This window comes from Eriocheir sinensis, chromosome 11 (genome assembly GCF_024679095.1).
Source record: "Eriocheir sinensis breed Jianghai 21 chromosome 11, ASM2467909v1, whole genome shotgun sequence".
Lineage (NCBI taxonomy): Eukaryota > Metazoa > Arthropoda > Malacostraca > Decapoda > Varunidae > Eriocheir > Eriocheir sinensis.
Genome location: NC_066519.1, coordinates 5139678 through 5163481, shown reverse-complemented (window position 1 = coordinate 5163481; position 23804 = coordinate 5139678). Strand labels below are relative to the sequence as shown.

The 23804-nt window shown below is 43.4% G+C and overlaps 1 protein-coding gene across 1 annotated transcript in view; it reads left to right on the top strand.

The window, feature by feature from the left end:
- The window catches only part of LOC126996799 (poly(A) polymerase-like), a 3434-nt gene extending 1753 nt beyond the window's left edge, over window positions 1–1681 (top strand). The window contains exons 2-3 of the mRNA XM_050857662.1: window positions 83–434; window positions 1240–1681. Coding sequence (XP_050713619.1) covers window positions 83–434; window positions 1240–1282 — 395 coding nt within the window. The 3' untranslated portion in view covers window positions 1283–1681. The remainder of the gene's footprint in view (window positions 1–82; window positions 435–1239) is intronic.
- The last annotated feature ends 22123 nt before the right edge of the window (window positions 1682–23804 follow it).

Below are 23804 nucleotides of genomic sequence, written 5' to 3'. Positions count from 1 at the left end.
TAGAGATAGAAGTAACATGAGTAAACATGGCAGCAGCAGTATCACTGTCATCAGTCCCACCACGTCCTCGCCACACCCGCAGAAGTGGGGAGGCGATCCCAAGGCGGCCTGCCCGACAGCGAGAGCCTAGTGGTCGAGAACAACCTGTACGAGCCGTTCGAGAGCACCGGCGGGAGGGCGGTGGTCGAGAACAGCCTGTACGAGCCCTTCGAGAACACCGGCGGGAGGATGGTGGTCGAGAACAGCCTGTACGAGCCCTTCGAGAACACCGGCGGGAGGGTGGTGGTTGAGAACAGCCTGTACGAGCCCTTCGAGAACACCGGCGGGAGGGTGGTGGTTGAGAACAGCCTGTACGAGCCCTTCGAGAACACCGGCGGGAGGGTGGTGGTCGAGAACAGCCTGTACGAGCCCTTCGAGAACTTCAGGAACCCGCGGTAAGGGAAAAGAAAATGGAAGAGGTTTAGAAGGAAGATAAGAAGCAAACGTGGAGACATTAAGGACTAGGCAACAGAAAACCTGTTGGTTCATTACGAGGCTGCATTCTTTTATTTACTTTTTTTTTTACGTTTTCGCCTGTGACGCCGGTAGACTCTCTTGTTAGGGCCTGATGGTCGGCCCCAGCCCGTTGTGGCGCACGCAAGTGTTTATAGTGGCGCCATCTTTTCTTGGCTCATGCTGCCCCCCGGAGCTCATTCTTGATTCACTAGACAGTTCTTTAGTGCTCTGGTTGATAAGTGGTCTTCATGACAGCATGTGGATAGTCCTATATAAGAACATAAGAACATAAGAACGTAGGAGTCTGCAAAAGGCCGGTAAGCCTGTACAAGGCAGCTCCCGTGAACCTAATATCCTATAAATCTAACCCCACATAATGGATTTATCTAATCTATTTTTGAATGTGACAATTGTATTGGCCCTCGCCACATGACTGTTCAGCCTGTTCCACTCATCTACCACTCTGTAAGTAAACCAATTTTTGCCCATGTCCCTCTTGAATGTGAATTTATCCAGTCTAAACCCATTATTACGTGTCCTACCCGGTTATCTTACCATCAGAACCTTATTAATATCCCCCTTATTAAAGCTTTTCATTTATTTATAAATCTCTATCAAGTCACCTCGCACCCTTCGCCTTTCTAGACAATGCAAGTTTAACTGTTTTGCAAGTTTCTTAACCCCTGAATCATCTTAGTCATTCTTCTCTGTACCGATTCTAACAATTTGATATCCATCTTATAGTAAGGTGACCAGAACTGAATCGCATAATCAAGATGAGGTCTAACTCGGCGATGACTGACAAATCGCAGATGGTAGAGCCGGATTCGAACCAGCGTCGTCCATGACGTGGTGAAAGCGGGGCCCACACGCTCAGCCACCGCCTCCCCCTTATAATAGTGGTATTGTTATTCAATTTGTCAGCCCCTTGATTGCCCTCGGAACAAACTCAAGAAACTTTTGTATTCTGTTTGAAGGAGGATGGGAACGAAGAAGTTAGGAGGAGGAGGAGGAGGAGAAGGAAAAGGAGGAGGAGAAGGAGGAGGGGGAGGAAGAAGAAGAAGAAGAAGAAGAAGAAGAAGAAGAAGAAGAAGAAGAAGAAGAAGAAGAAGAAGAAGAAGAAGAAGAAGAAGAAGAAGAAGAAGAAGAAGAAGAAGAAGAAGAAGAAGAAGAAGAAGAAGAAGAAATAAAAGAGGAGAATGAATAAAGTAGGGGAAATATAACATGGGTAGGCGGTGGCTGAGTGGTAGCGTGCGGGCTCCACATTCACCGCGTGATGGACGACGCGGGTTCGAGTCCCCACGCTACCACCTTGGATTTTTCAGTCACCGCCGAGTGGCTAAAACTACCCACATGCTGTCCTGAAGACCATCCATCAGCCCGGACTCTAGAGGAAACCGTCCAAGTGAATCAAGAAGGAGTTCCGGGAGGGCAGCATGACCCAATGCAGGATGGCGCCACTATAAACACTTGCCTGCGCCACAACGGGCTGGGGCCGACCATCAAGCCTCACTACGAAGGCCTACCGGCGCCATAGGCGAAGACCTAAAAAAAAAAATGCTCTCTCTCTCTCTCTCTCTCTCTCTCTCTCTCTCTCTCTCTCTCTCTCTCTCTCTCACTGTTCTGTATCCGTTTTTGTGCCGCTTCCTTCTATACTTGATGGACACTGACAATCACAGTTAACAAAGTCTCGCCTGAATTATTCTGATCACGTCGCATCCTTGGCAACGTGGCCCAAGCTTTAGCTGTTAAAGTGGCTGGCCCGGGGAGGAAACAAGGGGAAACTCTTACTACCTTAAATATATTCCAAAGTAATGAAAACTTGACTCCAAGCAACAATACTATTAAGGCAAGTCAGTAACGGAGAACGAGAGAAACTTCACCACAAAGAGATTATCAAGACCACAACAACGGCCCTGCTCAGCCATAGATATCACGTGTCTGCTCTGTGCGGGGCTAGAGCTGATCTGGCTTAAGATGGTTGTGCTGATCACATCACCATAACCTTCGGCTACGGCTACTCGTCACCGGCAACCATCGTCACGCCTACATTTTTTTTTCTTTTTGCGTTTCCTATTGATATTGCTGTCAATGCCCATTTTGTTGCTGGTAATTATTATCCAGGCCCTTCCTGGCGACTACTGACCAGCCATGTTCTATCAGTGATAACGTCTGCCACACTTATTTCCACACTTTGGCCACTAACGGGCGGGGCCGTCCAAGAGGACCCCCCAGGGAGCCTATCGGCGCTGCTGGCAGCACTTAGAAGGAAAATATCTATTCGGACAGTTGTCACGCCCGTCAATCTATCTGAGGCTGTGTCTTTGCCCTCCTCCATGTTTAATCTTCCTCTGGTCACGCTTTTTTCTGTCGTTGGTGACACTCTGCCACGCCCTCTAGTTCCGGCAACGCCTCTTCCGTGGCCACGTGACGTCACTTCTGTGCCCTCATGGTGGATGCGACACCATACATAATGCCTTAAAAACAGGTAAGACAGCAACGCTCGGCCTACCGAGTCTATATATCAGGATTAAGATTACATGTTTTCTCAGCCGCGTTTGGTGCCTCTTGTGTTGTCTGCTGTGGCCGCGCCAGCCCTCGTTTGTTACATGCTCACTGCTTCATCAGCGTTCTGCCCGTTGTGAAGTGTTCACGGCGGTATTCACCTCGCCTCGCTCCGCACCTCCTTGATTCTTCTGGTGACTGTTGACGCCACGTAGTGGTGTCCTGGGCACCGATATATCTGTCTGTCAATGTCTGTCTCTGTCTGTCTGTTTGTAAGTTATTAAGCAGGTATAAGGAAAAATACTAAATGGAAGTAAAATATGATTGTAGCAAACAAAATGTATCTGAATCAGAAGCCAAACATCTTTCATGTTACGCTTGATTACCATGTGTTACGTGTGCACGCTTTAGTAAATGTTGATCATCGCTCTATTTTTTTCATTCCCCTCCACGTGTCCTGCCTTGTGGAAGAGTTATCTTCTGTTGCGTCGAAGCAAAGAAGAGAAGAGGAATTAATAAATCTTCCTACGCTCTGTTCAAAGTGACCCTGCCAGTAAGCCCCGCCCACGCTGATCAGTAATACTCAGCACGTATCGTGAGTGAAGAGGTAAGACCATCAGAATGGCTTCACACGCACGCCATGGACAGCTGACGCCACAACAGATCTCCGTTATCCCCTCGAACTGATGAGCGCCGAGTTAGGGTCGAGGCAGGGACCAGGAGTACACAGAAGAGGCGTGTGGTGATGACAGGTGTGTGGTAATGACAGGTGTGTGATAATGACAGGTGTGTGATAATGACAGGTGTGTGATAATGACAGGTGTGTGGAAATGAGAAGTGTGTGGTAATGACATGTGTGTGGTGATGACAGGTGTGTGATAATGACAGGTGTGTGATTATGACAGGTGTGTGGTAATGAGAGGTGTGTGGTAATGACAGGTGTGTGGTAATGACAGGTGTGTGGTAATGAGAGGTGTGTGGTAATGACATGTGTGTGGTGATGACAGGTGTGTGGTAATGACAGGTGTGTGGTAATGACAGGTGTGTGGTAATGACAGGTGTGTGGTAATGAGAGGTGTGTGGTAATGACATGTGTGTGGTTATGACAGGTGTGTGGTAATGACAGGTGTGTGGTAATGAGAGGTGTGTGGTAATGACAGGTGTGTGGTGATGACAGGTGTGTGGTAATGACAGGTGTGTGGTAATGACAGGTGTGTGATAATGACAGGTGTGTGGTAATGACAGGTGTGTGGTAATGACAGGGGTGTGGTAATGACAGGTGTGTGGTAATGACAGGTGTGTGGTAATGACAGGTGTGTGGTAATGACAGGTGTGTGGTAATGACAGGTGTGTGGTAATGAGAGGTGTGTGGTAATGACAGGTGTGTGGTAATGAGAGGTGTGTGGTAATGACAGGTGTATAGTAATGACAGGTGTGGTAATGACAGGTGTGTGGTAATGACAGGTGTGGTAATGACATGTGTAGTGATGACAGGTGTGTGGTAATGAGAGGTTTGTGGTAATGACATGTGTGTTGTAATCAGAGGTGTGTGGTAATTACTGTTGTATAGTAATGACAGGTGTGTGGTAATCACAGTTGTGTGGTAATGAGAGGTGTGTGGTAATGACAGGTGTGTGGTATTCACAGGTGTGTGGTAATGAGAGGTGTGTGGTAATGACAGGTGTGTGGTAATGACAGGTGTGTGGTAATCACAGGTGTGTGGTAATCACAGGTGTGTGGTAATGAGGTGTGTGGTAATGACAGTTGTGTGGTAATGAGAGTTGTGTGGTAATGAGAGGTGTGTGGTAATGACAGGTGTGTGGTAATGACAGGTGTGTGGTAATGACAGTGGTGTGATAATGACAGGTGTGTGATAATGACAGGTGTGTGTAATGACAGGTGTGTGATAATGACAGGTGTTTGGTAATGACAGGTGTGTGATAATGACAGGTGTGTGGTAATGACAGGTGTGTGATAATGACAGGTGTGTGGTAATGACAGGTGTGTGGTAATGACAGGTGTGTGGTAATGACAGGTGTGTGGTAATGAGAGGTGTGTGTTAATGACAGGTGTGTGGTAATGACAGGTGTGTGGTAATGACAGGTGTGTGGTAATGGCAGGTGTGTGGTAATGACAGGTGTGTGGTAATGACAGGTGTGTGGTAATGACAGGTGTGTGGTAATGGCAGGTGTGGTAATGACAGGTGTGTGGTAATGAGAGGTGTGTGGAAATGACAGGTGTGTGGTAATGAGAGGTGTGTGGTAATGACAGGTGTGTGGTAATGAGAGGTGTGTGGTGATGACAGGTGTGTGGTAATGGCAGGTGTGTGGTAATTACAGGTGGGTGGTAATGACAGGTGTGTGGTAATGACAGGTGTGTGGAAATGACAGGTGTGTGGTAATGACAGGTGTGTGGTAATGACAGGTGTGTGGTAATGACAGGTGTGTGGTAATGGCAGGTGTGTGGTAATGACAGGTGTGTGGTAATGACAGGTGTGTGGTAATGACAGGTGTGTGGTAATGGCAGGTGTGTGGTAATGACAGGTGTGTGGTAATGACAGGTGTGTGTTAATGGCAGGTGTGTAGTAATGACAGGTATGTGGTAATGACAGGTGTGTGGTAATGACAGGTATGTAGTAATGACAGGTGCAGAGACTGACAGGGTGGCTGAGAGGTACAAAGGTAGAGAAAGGTTGTACGGGATGGTGAAATAGAGATAAATACATAGATACATACATGGACAGATTGGTAAGTATACAGGGAGATGAACGCATGTACAGAAAGAAGCTAAAGTGGTTGCTGTTTAAGGAAAGTAACTAAAGATGTTGGGAAATTATTCTTAATTATATTTTCTGAGCTCCTATTGATGTAGAAATAAGAAGTTCGACTACGAAATGCGCGGCGTTAAACTCAAAAGCGTTCAATGCGTTAAGGGCCTGGGGGTCAAAATCGCGTCAAACCTCAAATTCTCACAGCGATGCATCGATGCAACAAATAAAGCAAACAGAATGTTGGGCTTCATTAAAATAAACTTTTTTATTCAAGAATAAAGATGTAATACTTCCGCTCTACAATAGTTTAGTCAGACCCCACTTGGAATATGCGGTACAGTTTTGGTCTCCTCACCATGCAGAGGACATTGCGAAATTAGAAGGTGTTCAGCGTCGGGGAACAAAAATAATCCCTTCCTTGCCCAACAAATCTTATGAAGAAAGTCTTTCCATGTTCTCTCTTGAGAAACGTCGCCCTCCGATGAAAACTGATCGAAAGTTTTAAAATATTTAATGGTTTCACGAATGTAGACAGATCAAAATTGTTTATGATCGATGACACTTTGCGAACGAGGAACAATGGCATAACACTCAAATGTAGACAAGTAAATTCAGACTGCACCAAATTTCTCTTCACCAATGTTGTTGTGCGAGAATGGAATAAGCTTCCACCTTCAGTGGTCCAGTGTAACACGATTGACTCCTTTAAAAACAAGCTCGACAGTCACTTCCTTCAACTTAATATTAACTAGAGTTGAAATGCAACGTTTTGGAGCCATCTAATTAATGTAGAATCACTTAGGGTTAAGGACAGACCACCTAGTCTGGACCATGGGGTCTGTGTGGTCTGATTTTCTATGTAAATCTCTCTCTCTCTCTCTCAATGAAACTTATATTTACATCCTTGCTTTCATTCTTACACACACACACACACACACACACACACACACACACACACACACACACTCCCACAGGAGTCAGGTCGTAAGGCATCAGGGAGCGACCTCCCCCCCACAGCACCTCACCCCTGGGGTCCCCCAAGGGACCAGGATGGGTCCTTGATGCTTCCTGTTGCTTGTAAACGACGCTCGAAAATGCCTCACCAGAGGACAACAACAACAACACGAGCAAAAATACCAACAAAAAAACATCAACAACAACAACAACAACAACAATAATAATAATACTAATAATAATAATAATAATAATAATAATAATAATAATAATAATAATAATAATAATAATAATAATAATAATAATAATAATAATAATAATAATAATAATAATAATAATAATAATAATAATAATAATAATAATAATAATAATAATAATAATAATAATAATAATAATAATAATAATGGTTGTGGTGGTGTTGATTTAATTTTCTTTTCTAATTGCTGTGGTAATGGTGGTGGTGGTAGTGGGTGGTGGTGATATTGGTGATGGTGGTGGTGGTGATAATAGTGGTTGTGGTGGTTGTGATTGTGCTTGTTGTGGTTGTGGTGGCGGTGGTTGTGATATATGTGGTGGTTGTTGTTGTTGGTGGTGGTGGTGATATTGGTGGTGGTTATATGGGTGGTGATAGTGGTGGTGGTGGTGATGTTGATGGTGGTGGTGGTGGTGGTGGTGGTGGTGATATTGGTGGTGGTGATGGTGGTGGTGGTGGTGCTGGTGATATAGGTGGTGGTGGTGATTGTGGTGGTGGTGGTGATATTGGTGGTGGTGGTGATATTGGTGGTGGTGAAATTCGTGGTGGTGGTGGTGATTGTGGTGGTGGTGGTGATATTGGTGGTGGTGGTGATGGTGATACAGGCCAAATAAAAGCAGCCCAAACACCGAAGCTTAATCCTTCATTACCAGCGGCTTAGAGCATACACACACACACACACACACACACACACACACACATACACTGATAAAACACATACAGATAGGGACAACCACCACCAGCACCACCACCACCACCACCACTACCACCGCCACCACCATTACTAACTATCACGAGCTCCATCACCACCTCCTGCATCACCCACTACCAACCCCACCACTATTATAATCATTACCTTCAATATCACCTCAATGTTCTACTTCAGGCTTTATTACTTAGGCCATCATTATCTTGCCTGGCCTCCTCATGCAAAAGTTAGCAAGCATCATCATTCTTTCATCTCCTCTAAGATAGGCTCATGTGATCTTTAACTTTCCGCGCATAACTCAACTCAAAAACAGCCTTCCTTCCTTCGTCACTCTTTAGTCCTTCCTACATGTTTTTTTGTTTTTTTTCCAAACAGGAGAGTACCGAGACACGTGTGCAACCTAAATATCGATCACTCTATACGTGCCTCCTTCTGCCTTCCCTTGTGTGCGGTAATGCATGAGCTAACCAGTATTATCTTCCCTCCGTCCCATTCACTGGGCAGCTGGTTGCCTATGACTTAAATGCTTTCAAGAAGGGACTATCAAGACGCCTCACCAACTGACACTGACACCTCTTTTTGAGCCTCCTCCTGTCTGTCTTTGTTGGGACCGATGTTTGCGGGCTTTATGTAAAGGCTATACCGTTTTATCTCCAACTCTTAGACTCGTATCCTTGAACGTCTATTTGAAAACTCATAAAGACATAAGGAGTCAGCAAAACGTCCGTTGTTCCATACAAGGCAGCTCCAGTAAGCTTAACCCCATCCAACCTCATAATCCATGAACGAATCTAGCTTCTTATTGAATATATCTATCGTATTGGCACTCACAATATGACCGCCAAGCCTGTTCCATTCATCCACCACTATTTTTAAACCGTTCTTGCCTATGTCTGTAATTGAATCTGAATTTATCCAACTTAAACCCATTGCTACGTGTCCTGCCCGGTTCTCTAACCACAGAAAGTCATGGGCGGCTTAATTCTAGTTATTGAGTGACAAGGGTTCTAAAACAAGAACGGTAAAAAAGAAACATTAAACCTCAGACTAAGTTCTACTGTGAGCAAGAAAACTCGTCCTTATGAGAGCCAAGAACGTTTAAAAAAAAACTGCCTTATCAGAATGATACAGAGTGGGGAGGCAGGACGTGACCAAATAAGGGAAAGCCCGCAACGCATTATTCCCAAGAAGGACAACCAGAAATCCTTAAAGACAAATCCGTGTTGGTCGGAGAAGGGCCCTGATATCCATTTCTGGAAACCGCTTTAATCGCAGGAAACAAACACAATGGAGGTCCGTTACGATGTTTATCAGTGGAAAAGAAGACGGAAAGATGATACGGGTTAACTTTTGCGTCAGTTTTCAGGAAGACAAGACAGAACATCAGAGAAGGGTGAGTGATCAGTGTTGGTTTGAGAGGTGTCTAGATCCTCTTGAAACTCTTTAAAGCGTTTAAGAAGACGTAGAGGGTATGGAATACAATCGAAGAAAAGGAGAAGTTCCAGAGTTTATCAGAGAAAGGGGCGGAGTAGCGGAGATACACATGAACCTGAAGAAACGAAATAATATGAAGTTAGTCAGTACAAAAAGAATCGAACAGTTTGATACAGAGCGATAGTTACAAGAAGCATCCGCCGCTGTGTTTGGAAACACGCTGACCTATGCGTCACTAAGACATCCTGTGGCGATAAGAACCACCTCAAACACCACCATGCACCAACACCACCACTGTCACCCCCACCACCAACACTGCCCCCCCTCACCACCACTGCCCCCACCACCGCCACCACCACTGCCCCCCCCCCCCCAATGCTCCTCCACCCCACCACTGTCCCCGCTTTCCCCCTGCATCCTCCCTTCCACGATCTCTGCCACCAGCACAACCACTGTCATCACCATGATCCCGCCGACAAATACTATTAATCTTGTTATTATCATTACCGCTACTACTACTACTACTACTACTACTACTACTACTGCTGCTACTACTACTACTACTACTACTACTACTACTACAACTGCTACTACTACTACTACTACTACTACTACTACTACTACTACTGGTACTACTACTACTACTTTTTTTTTATAACATAAATGACACCTCCACCCATGTTTATTTTCCCGACACATAATCATGGAGGGCTCCATAGCTTGCAGGTCATTAGCCCCAACTCTGTTCGCTAATGACTGTGGCATCCAACCATATCACTAATACTACCTGACACTAAATCACCCATCATCTATTACGCCCAGATCCCCCTTTCCTTCCCCACTCAAGTCACTCCCGACCCACCCTAATGTAACTCTCCACCACTGTGGCTTCATAGTCCATATTGGAGATGTTGGTGGCTTTTGGGCCAGAGTGTCTGGTGCCCCTGAGACATAGGATGGCCGACCTGAGCAGGGAGAACGAGAGGCGACACCTCATCCAGGCGACAACGTGACTCCTTGGCTGATGCTTCTTTTCTGAGATTAGTTCCGCGAGGCGTGCGTAGAAGCATTGGGCCCTGGGACCCATCCCGCCGGATGTGGTGAAGACGAGGGGGGTGAAGCTGCCCTGATCCACATGTTGGATTCTTTCACCGTATGCCCTTGTCTTCTCCTGCTCGTTCCTGTGGTGGGCGGCTTGCAGGGGCATCTCACGGTGACAGGCAGCCATCGAGTCGAATATGCGGATGTCCATGAACGCCCGCTGTCCGCGCACCTAGAATCCACATGCACAGAGATCAGGCAGTCCCTCAATCGGCCAGCCATATCTCAGAGCAATGGCGTCGACAAATTCTTGTTTGTTGAGGCTGAAGCCCTTTGCTCTGATTGGTAATGACGTTAGCCAGTTAGAGGCGCCTGCCTCCTTTGCTGTGTGTATTTGTCTGACCATTTCTGGGGACAGGTGGTGTGTAAGACGGTCCAGCTCGTCTTTTTGGGCCTGTTGCCTTTCTTCTGAGATTTTTCTATTAATATCTCTTATTTCTGTTTGGTCTACCTCGCCCTCTGCCTCCTGAGCGATGATCCTGTTGATGAGTGACCTGGTAAGGCTGATGGAGTTTTGGTTCTCCTTATCAGCCAGCTACTACTACTACTACTACTGGTACTACTACTACTGCTACTACTATTACTACTACTACTACTGCTACTACTACTACTACTACAACAACAACTGCTACTACTACTACTACTATTACTACTACTACTACTACTACTACTACTACTACTGCTGCTACTACTACTACTACTACTACTACTGCTACTACTACTACTGGCACTACTACTACTACTACTACTACTACAACCTCTACTACTACTACTACTACTACTACTACTACTACTACTACTACTACTACTACTACTGCTACTACTACTACTACTACTACTACTACTACTGCTACTACTACTACTCTGAGTGCTTCCATTTTTAACAAGTAATATGACCAGTAACGATGTGTGTGTGTGTGTGTGTGTGTGTGTGTGTGTGTGTGTGTGTGTGTGTGCGCTGGACTCGTCATCGCCAGCAAGTACCTTCCCGACCCGAGTAGGCTCATTATGGTGTAACTCTGGGGTCTGCCGGAACCTACACACCCCACACACCTGTCCCCGTTGCTCAAAGTGGGGACTGTAATCGCTCATCGGCAGCGGAAAAATCTCGACCAGAGCGGGGCTCGAAACTCCGCTTGCCAGACCGCGAAGCCAAGCAACACACAGAGCTCTACCACTGAGATACCAGAGCGGTGTGTGTGTGTGTGTGTGTGTGTGTGTGTGTGTGTGTGTGTGTATTGACAAATTGGCAACAGGTGACTCAATCAACGGAGTCCACCCCTCTCTCTCTCTCTCTCTCTCTCTCTCTCTCTCTCTCTCTCTCTCTCTCTCTCTGTCGAAATATTTATTTTCTCATTCCTCTCTCCTTCCTCTTCTTCCTATCTCCTCCTTCCTTTTCATCCACTCTCTCCTTTCCTCTCCTTTTCTCTCCTTCCTTCCTTCCTTCCTTTATCTCCTCCGTCATCAGCCCTTTCCACTCTCATGCTTTCCTCTTCATCCCTCACTCACTCACTCTCGCATTCCCTCCTTTACTCTTCCCTGCATCTCTCTCCCCCTTCCCCTCTCTCCTACCTCCCTCCCTCCCTCCACTTTTCTCCCTAACACAAAACTCAACGCCAAGGTGCATTTTTACCTGCCCGTTATCACTAATTAAGACTTGCTAATACCTGAGCGACCTCCTGCCTACCTGTCTGTTTTCCTACCTGCTAAACTGATGAAAGGAGGGAGGGAGGGAGGAAGGGAGAGAGGGAAGAAGAAAGATTACAGAGATTGAAGCAAAGAGAGGAATTGAATATAAAGCGAAGGAAAGGGAAAGAGGAGGAAAAATAAATGAGAAGTAGGAGAGAGAACCTTGTCTGGGAGAAGCAGGGAAGGGAATATATGGAAGAGAAGAGAAGGGGAGGAATGAGAAAAGAGAGGAGGGAGAGGAGAGAGGAAAGAAGGAAAGGGGAGATAAGGTAGTTGGGCATAGGAGAGAAAAGGGAAAGGCATGGCAGGAGGAGATGGAAAAAGGAAGATAAGGGAGGAGAGGAGGGAACGAGAAAGGAGAATAAGTGAAAAGGGAGAGGGAAGGAGAAGAGGAGGAGGGGAAGGGACAGATAACAGTATTTGGAGAAAAGGAAGGAAGAGAAAGTAAGGGAAGGGGAGGGGAGGGAAGGGAAGGTATGGGATGGAAGGATGGAAGGAAGGAAGGGAAGGGAAAGAGAGAGAAGAGAAGGGAAAGAAGAGAATCAAGGAGGAAAAATAGAGAAAGAGAGAATAAAGAAAAAAAAGGAGAAAAGGAAGGAGATGAAAATAGGGTGAATGGACGGAAAAGAGAGGAATGAAGTGAAGAGAAGGGAGAGATGGAAAGAAGAGAAGAAATGACAGGAAGGGAGAGAAGAGAAGGAGAAAGGGAGTGGAGAGAGAGGAAGAAGAGAGATGGAGGCAGGAATAGGGAAGGAAGAGGGAGAGGAGGAAATATTGAGTGGAGGAGTAAATGAAAAATAAGGGAGTGAGAGAGAAGAGGAAGAGGAGGTAGGGAGGAATGAGAGGAGGGAGGGAAGGAGAGAGGAAGGAGGAGGAAGGAAGGAAGTAAGAGGAGACTAGAGAAAAAAGTTGATGAAAATGGAATAGAGAAAGTGGATATATGAGAGAGAGAGAGAGAGAGAGAGAGAGAGAGAGAGAGAGAGAGAGAGAGAGAGAGAGAGAGAGAGAGAGAGAGAGAGAGAGAGAGAGAGAGAGAGAGAGAGAGAGAGAGAGAGAGAGAGAGAGAGAGAGAGAGAGAGAGAGAGAGAGAGAGAGAGAGAGAGAGAGAGAGAGAGAGAGAGAGAGAGAGAGAGAGAGAGAGAGAGAGAGAGAGAAAGGATTTAGAAGTGGATGAGAAACAGATATGGAGGGAGGAGGAGAGGAAGAGATAAAACATGAGGAGGGAGGAGGAGGAGGAGGAGGAGGAGGAGGAAAAATGAGATGATAAATAAAAGGAATAGTAAAAAAGGAAGCCAAATGAAGGAAACATCAAGAATAAAAGAAAAGAGGAAGAAAAAGAGAAAGAAAAGGGGATGGAAAAAGGGGCGCGTGAGAGGTTATTAACGAAGGAAAGAAAAGAGAGGAGAGACGGAAAGAGGAGAAAAGACAATGAAAGAAGAAAAGAGAGGAATAGAGGAAAGGAAAAACATGTAAAAGAAGAGGAAAATGAACTGGAGAAAAGAAAAAAAAGGAGAGGAGATTGAAAGAAGAGAATAGGAAAAAAGAGAAATCTGGGAGGAACTTAGAAGGAAAAATAATAGAGATTAATGGAGGAATAGAAAGACAAAAGAAAAAAGGAAAAGAGGAGAAAGAAGAAAAGAAAAAAGGAAAAGAAAGTGAATAAATAAAAACACAAAATAAAGGGAAAAGCAGAAATAAATAAAAGAAATAATAAAGAAATTAATTAAAAAAACTATTGACAAAATCTAACAAAGGGAGAATAAGAGAGAGAGAGAGAGAGAGAGAGAGAGAGAGAGAGAGAGAGAGAGAGAGAGAGAGAGAGAGAGAGAGAGAGAGAGAGAGAGAGAGAGAGAGAGAGAGAGAGAGAGAGAGAGAGAGAGAGAGAGAGAGAGAGAGAGAGAGAGAGAGAGAGAGAGAGAGATGGGGGGACGGGAATTAGTTAGAACTGCACGATTCTTTTTATTTTATATTCGGGGAAAGTTGTTTAAAAATTTAAATGTGGTAAGTGATTGTTTGTTAGTTTCTTTGTTTGCATATTTGATTGTTTATTATTACTATTTATTATTATTATTATTATTATTATTATTATTATCATTAGTAGTAGTAGTAGTAGTAGTAGTAGTAGTAGTAGTAGTAGTAGTAGTAGTAGTATTGTTGTTATTGATTTTCTTACATTGATTACATACTTATTCAAATTAGTTAAAGAAAATGATAGTCGCGTAATCTAATAAAATAAATAATAATAATAATAATAACACTGATATCTAATGAGGGTTAATCACACTTGCCTCACAACAGAGTGGCAAACAAATCGCATCTCGTAGTAACACACGGCTCTCATTACTGCCTACATGACCCTCTTAGTACCTTCCAGCGCGGCGCCAGTTTGCCAAGGAGAAAACAACAGTGGGAGGTGTGCGGCACTGAACGTAAGGATAAAGCCGATTGAAGCTGCCGATTATTTTCTTTTGTTTTGGTTAACACTCAACATTTCAATACGCCTGAAAAGGAGGTAATAAGTGAATATAAACGAAAAAAGAGAGAATATTAATTAGTTATAGCTTTAAGATATTGCCCATCATACAAAACAAGATAGAAGCGTCATAGCAAAAAGAGGAGAAGAAATAGCATCACACCCAAAGAAAGGAAGAGCTCTCATCACACAAAGAAGAAAGAAATCATATCACACACAAGGAAAGAAAGACCTCTCATCACACAAAGAAGAAAAAAATGATATCACACACAAGGAAAGAAAGACCTCTCATCACACAAAGAAGAAAAAAATGATATCACACACAAGGAAAGAAAGACCTCTCATCACACAAAGAAGAAAGAAATGATATCACACACAAGGAAAGAACGAGCTCTCATCACACAAAGAAGAAAGAAATCCTATCACACACAAGGAAAGAACGAGCTCTCATCACACAAAGAAGAAAGAAATCATATCACACACAAGGAAAGAACGAGCTCTCATCACACAGAGAAGAAAGAAATGGCATCACACACAAGGAAAGAACGAGCTCTCATCACACAAAGAAGAAAGAAATGGCATCACACACAAGGAAAGAACGAGCTCTCATCACACAAAGAAGAAAGAAATTATATCACACACAAGGAAAGAACGAGCTCTCATCACACAAAGAAGAAATAAATGGCATCACACACAAGGAAAGAACGAGCTCTCATCACACAAAGAAGAAAGAAATGATATCACACACAAGGAAAGAAAGAACTCTCATCACACAGAGAAGAAAGAAATGGCATCACACACAAGGAAAGAAAGAACTCTCATCACACAGAGAAGAAAGAAATGGCATCACACACAGAAAGAAAGAACTCTCATCACACAGAGAAGAAAGAAATGGCATCACACACAAGGAAAGAAAGACCTCTCATCACACAAAGAAGAAAGAAATGGCATCACACACAGAAAGAAAGAACTCTCATCACACAAAGAAGAAAGAAATGGCATCACACACAGAAAGAAAGAACTCTCATCACAAAGAGAAGAAAGAAATGGCATCACACACAAGGAAAGAAAGAACTCTCATCACACAAAGAAGAAAGAAATGGCATCACACACAGAAAGAAAGAACTCTCATCACACAAAGAAGAAAGAAATGCCATCACATACAAGGAAAGAAAGAACTCTCATCACACAAAGAAGAAAGAAATGGCATCACACACAAGGAAAGAAAGAACTCTCATCACAAAGAGAAGAAAGAAATGGCATCACACACAAGGAAAGAAAGAACTCTCATCACACAAAGAAGAAAGAAATGGCATCACACACAGAAAGAAAGAACTCTCATCACACAAAGAAGAAAGAAATGGCATCACACACAGAAAGAAAGAACTCTCATCACACAAAGAAGAAAGAAATGGCATCACACACAAGGAAAGAAAGAACTCTCATCACACAAAGAAGAAAGAAATGGCATCACACACAAGGAAAGAAAGAACTCTCATCACAAAGAGAAGAAAGAAATGGCATCACACACAGAAAGAAAGAACTCTCATCACACACAAAAAAAATGACATCACACACACACACACAGAAAGAAAGATCTGTCATCACACACAAAACAATGTCATCACACACACACAGAAAGAAAGATCCGTCATCACACAAAGAAAGAAATGCCATCACACACATATAAAAAAAAATCTCATCACCACACAAATAAAGCAGTATCATCACACACAAGCACATGGAGAAAAAACACTCCCTAACAAACGCATCCATATACCTATAAAGAACAACGAAGCACAGAACGGATGGAGAGTGAATGTGCACGAATACAGAGCTAGGGCAAACAGCGAATAGAGGATGCAGCCACTCAGTCAGCCACTCGCCCAGTCAGTCAGCCAGCCAGCCAGTCAGTCAGATAGTCAGCCAGTCAGTCAGCAAGTCAGTCAGTCAGCAAGCCAGTCAGATAGTCAGTCAGCCAGTCAGTCAGTCAGTTAGCTACCATAAGAAATACATAAATGACGAATGATATAATTTGTATCGCTCCAGGGCACAATTCCTTCCTCCCATTCCCCTGTTCTCATTCATATGTGCTGAGGAGGAGGAAGAGGAGGAGGAGGAGGAGGAGGAGGAGGAGGAAGATTAGGAAGGGGAAGAGGAGGAGGAGGAGGAGGAGAGGTGATTACAGACACATAGAAACTAATATGACGCCTACGATGATTATGATTTCAACCACCACCGCCACCACCACCACCGCTACCACCATCACCACCGACAACACCACCACCAACAACAACACAGGTAGGTGAAGAGGCAGGGCAAGTTGTCATGGTAACGGACAGGTACACACACACACACACACACACACACACACACACACACACACACACACACACACACACACACACCTTTCTGCCCTACCTCAACCTTCCTCCCTCTCCTCCAACTCCCTCGCACCTCTTCTTCAATCCCTCTGCCGAGCCCTCGTGTGTGTGAATACTGTGTGCCTGTGTGTCCACGCCCACCCCTGCTTAGGTAGCTTCGGATAGGTCCACCTAGATATATTTGTTCAACCTTTATTTATTTATTTATTCTCTTGTGTTAGGCTGTGTGTGTGTGTGTGTGTGTGTGTGTGTGTGTGTGTGTGTGTGTGTGTGTGTGTGTGTGTGTGTGTGTGTGTGTGTGCTGAATGGATGACTGTATGAATGATGCTGATTAAGACGAAAACAAAACGAAATAAACAAAACCTACAAACTGAAAAGAAAAAAAATCCCTCCCTCAACCTCCTCCTCCTTCTTCCTTCCCTTCTTCTCTCCCTTTATTCCTATTTTACTTCCCTTCAGCAGTTTTTTCTTCATATCTTTTATTTATTTCCTCCTTCACAGTCTTCCGTTATCTGTTCTTCCTTTCTTCTTTGGCAGTTGTTCTTTGTTTCGTATTTTCTCTTCCTTTATTCCTCTTCTCCTTTTCCTACACTCTTTCTTTATAATATCCTTACTTTCATATTTTATTATATTTCTTTCTCTCTACAAACTGAAAATAAAAAATCCCTCCCTCAACCTCCTCCTCCTTTTTCCTTCCCTTCTTCTCTCCCTTTATTCCTTTTTTACTTCTCTTCTGCACTTTTCTTCATACCATTTCTTGTATTCCTCTTTCACAGTCTTTCGTTATCTGTTCTTCCCTTTATTATTTTCTTATATTCTTTTGCAGTTGTTCTTTGTTTCATATTTTCTTTTCCTTTATTCCTCTTCTCCTTTTCCTACATTCTTTCTTTATAAAATCCTTACTTTCATATTTTATTTTATTTATCTCTCGTTTTTTTTCCTTTCCTCATTCTTTCCTTTACTTTCCTTTTCACTCTCGTAGTTCCTTCTTTTCACGTCTAATAATTTACTACTCGTTTATTTATGATATTATTTTCTTATCTACTTTTTTTCGTTTCATTCATTTTTATTCTCTTTTCATCCCATTCTCAATTGCTTTCTTTCGCTTTCATTCCCTTTCTTCATTCTCTATTGTCTTATCTCTTACGCCAAGTTCATTTATGTTATTCTTTTTCGTATCTCCCTTCTTTTTTCATTCGTTCTGTCTCCTGTTATTTCCCATTTACATTTTCTTTCTTACTCTTTTTAAGTCCTTTCCTTCTTTCTTTTTTGCCCAATCAATTATTTCTAGTTTATTTATGTTATATTTCCAATCTACTTCCTCCTTTACCATTCTTCCTTAATCCTATTCTTTCCCATCTTCATTTTCTCTCTTACTTTTTAACTCCATTCCTACATGTTTTTTTTGTTTTGTTTTTTTTTCTTAATATTTTACTTCTAACTTAACTTGTCATTATTTCCCTTGCCTAATCACTTTTTTTTTCTTTTTTTTTTACGTCGCGGCCTATTGCGCCGGTAGGCTTCTTCCCGGAGGAACCTGATGGTCAGCCCAAGGCTTCTTCCCGGTGGGCCCTGATAGGCGGCCCAGCCCGTTCTGGCGCAGGCGAGTGTTTATAGTGGCGCCATCTTGTGTTGGCTCATGCTGTCCCCCGGAACTCATCTTTGAGCCTCTCTTTGGAGAGGTTATCTAGAGCCCAGGTTGATGGGTGATCTTCAGGCCAGCATGTGTGTGGTCTTAGGCCACTCGGCGGTGACTGAAAAACCTCAGCTGTGCGGCGGCCAGGATTCGAACCCGCGTCCCTCCTGGAGCTCCTGAACGCGGGGCCGTTAAGCTAACCACTCAGGCACTCCTTTTACTCCAATTTAATTTTTTTTTTACAGCAAAGGAGTCAATTCAAGGGCATAAAAAAAGGTGACAAATGTGACGAAAAAGCCCGCTACTCACTGCTCCTATAAAGAGTTAGAGGAGTGGCAGAAATATAGGTAATTTCGGAAGGAGAGGTGTCCTGATACCCTTCTCTTGAAAGAGTTCAAGTCGTAGGCAGGAGGAAATACAGATGAGGGAAGATTGTTCCAGAGTTTACCAGCGTGAGGGATGAAAGGGTGAAGATGCTTGTTAACTCTTGCGTAAGGGATTTGGACAGTAAAGAGATGAGTTTGAGTAGAAAGTCGTGTGTGGCGAGGCCGCGGGAGGGGGGAGGCATGCAGTTAGCAAGTTCAGAAGAGCAGTCAGCATGAAAATATCGATAGAAGATAGAAAGAGAGGCAACATGGCGGCGAAATTTAAGAGGTAGAAGACTATCAGTATGAGGAGGAGAGCTGATGAGACGAAGACCCTTACTCCCCTCTATCCAAGAGAGCTGTGTGAGTGGAGCCCCCCCACACGTGAGATGCATACTCCATACGTGGGCGGACAAGGCCCCTGTAAATGGATAGCATCTGTGCGGGGGAGAAGAATTGGCGGAGACGGTACAAAACGCCCAGCCATGAGGAAGCTGATTTAGTAAGAGAAGAGATATGAAGTTTCCAGTTGAGATTTTGATTTAAGGATAGACAGAGGATGTTTAGTGTTAAAGAAGGTGATAGCTGAGTGTTGTCAAAGAATAGGGGATAGTTGTTTGGAAGATTGTGTCGAATGGATAGGTGGAGAGACTGTGTTTTTGAGGCGTTAAAGGACACCAAGTTCTTCTTGCCCCAATCGGAAATAATAGTAAGGTCTGAGGCTAAGCGTTCTGCCGCCTCCATCCTGGAATCATTTAGTTCCTGTTGGGTGGGTCTTCTATTAAAAGAAGTTGAGTAATGCAGAGTAGAGTCATCGGCGTAAGAATGGATAGGACAGTTCGTTTTGGAAAGAAGATCATCAATGAACAACAAAAAGAGAGTGGGAGATAGGACAGAACCCTGCGGAACACCACTATTAATAAGTTTAGAGGAATAACAGTGACCGTCTATCACAGCAGAAATAGAACGGTCAGAGATGAAACTTGAGATAAAGGTACAGAGAGAAGGATAGAAACCGTAGGAGGGTAGTTTAGAAAGTAAAGATTTGTGCCAGACCCTATCAAAGGCTTTTGATATATCCAACGCTATAGCAAAGGTTTCACCGAAACGGCTAAGAGAGGATGACCAAGAGTCAGTTAGGAAGGCAAGGAGATCACCAGTAGAACGCCCCTTGCGGAACCCATACTGGCGATCAGATAGAAGGTCAGAAGTGGAAAGGTGCTTTTGAATCTTCCGGTTAAGGATTGATTCAAAAGCTTTAGATAGACAAGAAAGCAAAGCTATAGGACGGTAGTCTGAGGGATTGGAACGGTCACCCTTCTTAGGCACAGGCTGTATGAAGGCATACTTCCAGCAGGAAGGAAAGGTAGATACTGTCAGGCAGAGGCGAAAGAGTTTGACCAGGCAGGGTGTCAGCACGGAAGCACAGTTTTTAAGGACAATATGAGGCACTCCATCAGGTCCATAAGCCTTCTGAGGATTGTGGCCAGAGGCCAGAGGCCAGATTTGCTCTCTTTCTATCTTTTACTCCCTTCCCTCCCCTTGTTTTTGCTTAATATTTACCTCACAGTTTACTTGTTTATATTCACCTTATGTAATGTATTTCCTGTCTATACCATTTCATAATATATAAGCGTAAGGAATCTGCGAGAGGCAAGTCATCGTACACGGGGAGGTTCTTTTAAACGAAACACCTTTTGTCTTCTCTATCAATAAACATGTCGAACCTCCTCTCAAATTCTATCGTAATGTCACTCACCAAATGACTCCTAAACTATCTGGGTTGCCACTTACGTAAACGAGTATTCTCAGACGCTATCGACTTTCACAACAATTATTTCACAAGGCCACAAAGGAGATAAGTCGGGTTGCCATGGGTGTTCTTTTTACGTTCATGGCGCAGAAAGCCTTGTCACACTATCACCAGGCTCATAACACCATCAATGAAAATACTAACACAGCCTCTACAAAAGCCTTACCAAATGTAGGTGTGTAAGGTCGGGATTCTGAGCCTATTTCGGCTCTCACAACAACTGTTTCACAAGGCCACAAATGAGATATGTCGGGTTGGCATGGGTGTTCTTTTTACGCTCATGGTGCAGAAGCCTTGTCAAACTACCACAAGGCTCATAAAACTAATGCAACTTAAATATATTCCTACTTGTCCTATCTGCTACGGTACTACCTGAACCTTTCTACCATCATCTTTATCAATACCGCTTAGAGATAGTCAGTGCTGGCCTACGTTACCTGACTACATCAAATTTACACTGGTTGCTACGAGTCTCACTTTGTCCTATTTGCTACCTGGCTCTCGTTAACGTTACTGTTATTTAAGGTTGTCTCTGTACTAATTATTTTCTTCTCTTTTTCTCTCCTCTTTCCTTATAATTTAGAGAGAGAGAGAGAGAGAGAGAGAGAGAGAGAGAGAGAGAGAGAGAGAGAGAGAGAGAGAGAGAGAGAGAGAGAGAGAGAGAGAGAGAGAGAGAGAGAGAGAGAGAGAGAGAGAGAGAGAGAGAGAGAGAGAGAGAGAGAGAGAGAGAGAGAGAGAGAATTACATAGAATTACACAGAAAATAAGACCACACAGACCCCATGGTCTAGACTAGGTGGTCTGTCCACCTAAGTGAATCTTCACTAATTAGATGGCTCCAAAACGTTGCTTTTCTACTCTAGTTAATATTAAGTTCAAGAAAGTGACGGTCGAGCTTGTTTTTAAAGGAGTCAATCGTGTTACACTGGACCACTGAAGGTGGGAGCTTATTCCATTCTCGCACTACAATGTTGGTGAAGAAAAATTTGGTGCAGTCTGAATTTACTTGTCTACATTTGAGTTTTATGCCATTGTTCCTCGTTCGCAAAGTGTCATCGATCATAAACAATTTTAGTCTGTCTACATTCGTGGAACCATTAAGTATTATAAAACATTCGATCAGTTTTCCTCGGAGGCGACGTTTCTCAAGAGAGAACATGTTAAGGGTGGAAAGCCTTTCTTTGTGGGATTTGTTGCGCAAACAAGGGATCATTTTTGTTGCCCGACGCTGAACACCTTCCAATTTAGCAATGTCCTTTGCATGGTGGGGAGACCAAAACTGTACGGCATATTCCAAGTGGGGTCTGACCAAACTATTGTAGAGCGGAAGTATTACATCTTTATTCTTGAATAAAATGTTTCTTTTAATGAAGCCCAACATTCTGTTCGCTTTATTTGCTGCATCGATGCATTGATGTGAGAATTTGAGGTTTGACGCGATCTTGACCCCCAGGTCCTTAACTTCTTTTTTGAGAGAGAGAGAGAGAGAGAGAGAGAGAGAGAGAGAGAGAGAGAGAGAGAGAGAGAGAGAGAGAGAGAGAGAGAGAGAGAGAGAGAGAGAGAGAGAGAGAGAGAGAGAGAGAGAGAGAGAGAGAGAGAGAGAGGAAAACACAAAGCTTATCAAAAAGAGGAGGAGGAGCAGGAGGAAAAGAAAAAAGGAGGAGACGGATGTAAAGGAGTACAAAGGAGTACAAAGGAACAAAAAACAGCAACAGACCTCTTGGTCTTAACTAGGCTGTTTGTTGTTGCTACCATCTACTCTATAATCTGTATGAGTCAGAGCCACAGAACAGCAAAGGTGAAGGCTCCTCCCCTCCCACAGGTCCCTCCAGCCGAAGCTGGCATGAAAAGGAAGAATACCATGTAGTATAGAAAAACTATAATGGAATTTTATATGGATAGAAGGAAGATCATACACGTCAACTAAGCTAACACTACTTTCTGTTAGATCGGAGCAAAATAGCTGATGTTCGGGTTAGCTTCTAAATATTTGTCTAGTCGGTTTTTGAACGTGCAAATAGTTTCGCTTTCGGCGACGTTCTGAGGCAAACCATTCCATACATTGATGACACGGTTGAAGAAGAAGTGTTTTGATTCATTTGAGTTGAAACGCTTCCTCGTTATTTTTGTATCCATTGTTTCTTGTTACACTTGATTGAGAGACTGTAAAATAATCATGAACATTTACGTTGTCGAATCCCTTAAACATTTTAAACACTTCTATAAGGTCACCTCTTAGCCTGCGCTGTGATAAGCTGAATGAGTTCATTTACTTAAGTCTTTCTTCGTACGGCTTGTTTCGCAGTCTAGGGATCATTTTAGTAGCTCGACGCTGCACCCTCTCGAGTTTATCAGTATCTTTTATGTAATAGGGGGACCAAAACTGAACGCAATACTCAAGATGTGGGCGAACTAACGAATTGTACAGTGCCAATATTACTTTTTCTGATTTGTGTTCAAATGTACTGACCAATAAATCCGATCAGTTTGTTGGCAGTTTTTACTACTTCTGTGCAATGTTGAATCGGTTTAAGATCGTTCGAAATTATTACTCCAAGATCTTTTTCTTTGCTGGCTTCAGAAAGTCGCACTCCGTTAATTTGATAATGATTGACGCGATTGACGTTAGACTGATCGGTCGATAATTACGTGGTTGAGACTTCTCGCCTTTTTTACAGATAGGAGCTACGTTAGCGAGTTTCCATTCTAGTGGTACTTTTCCTGTGTTTAGCGACTTTCAGAATATGTTAAAGAGGGGCTTACTGATCTGATGTTTTGCCTCTTTAGGAATACGCGAGTATATTTTATCTGGGCCGGGCGTTTTGTTAACTTTAATATTATCGATAATCTGTACTAGATCGCTTTCTACAATGTCGCTAATACAATGTCGCTAATACTACTCAAGGATGTGTCATCAATATATCTTGGGGCTTTCGGTTGCCCATCGGATTTTTCTTCTGTAAAAACGGAGGCAAAAAAATCACTCTATATATTAGTGATTTCTTCATCATCATTTGTTGATTCGCCATTTACAGTTGCTATTGGGCAAATACTGGGGGTGAGATCTTTTTTATTTTTTACGTAGGCAAAAAAATATTTAGGATTTGTTTTGCTGGTGCTTGCAATATGAAGCTCTAGGTTTCTTTTATTGAGACGTATGACTCTTTTTGTTTCTCGGCGTAATCTTTGGAATTCAATTTTGTCTGTTTCATTATTTGTAATCA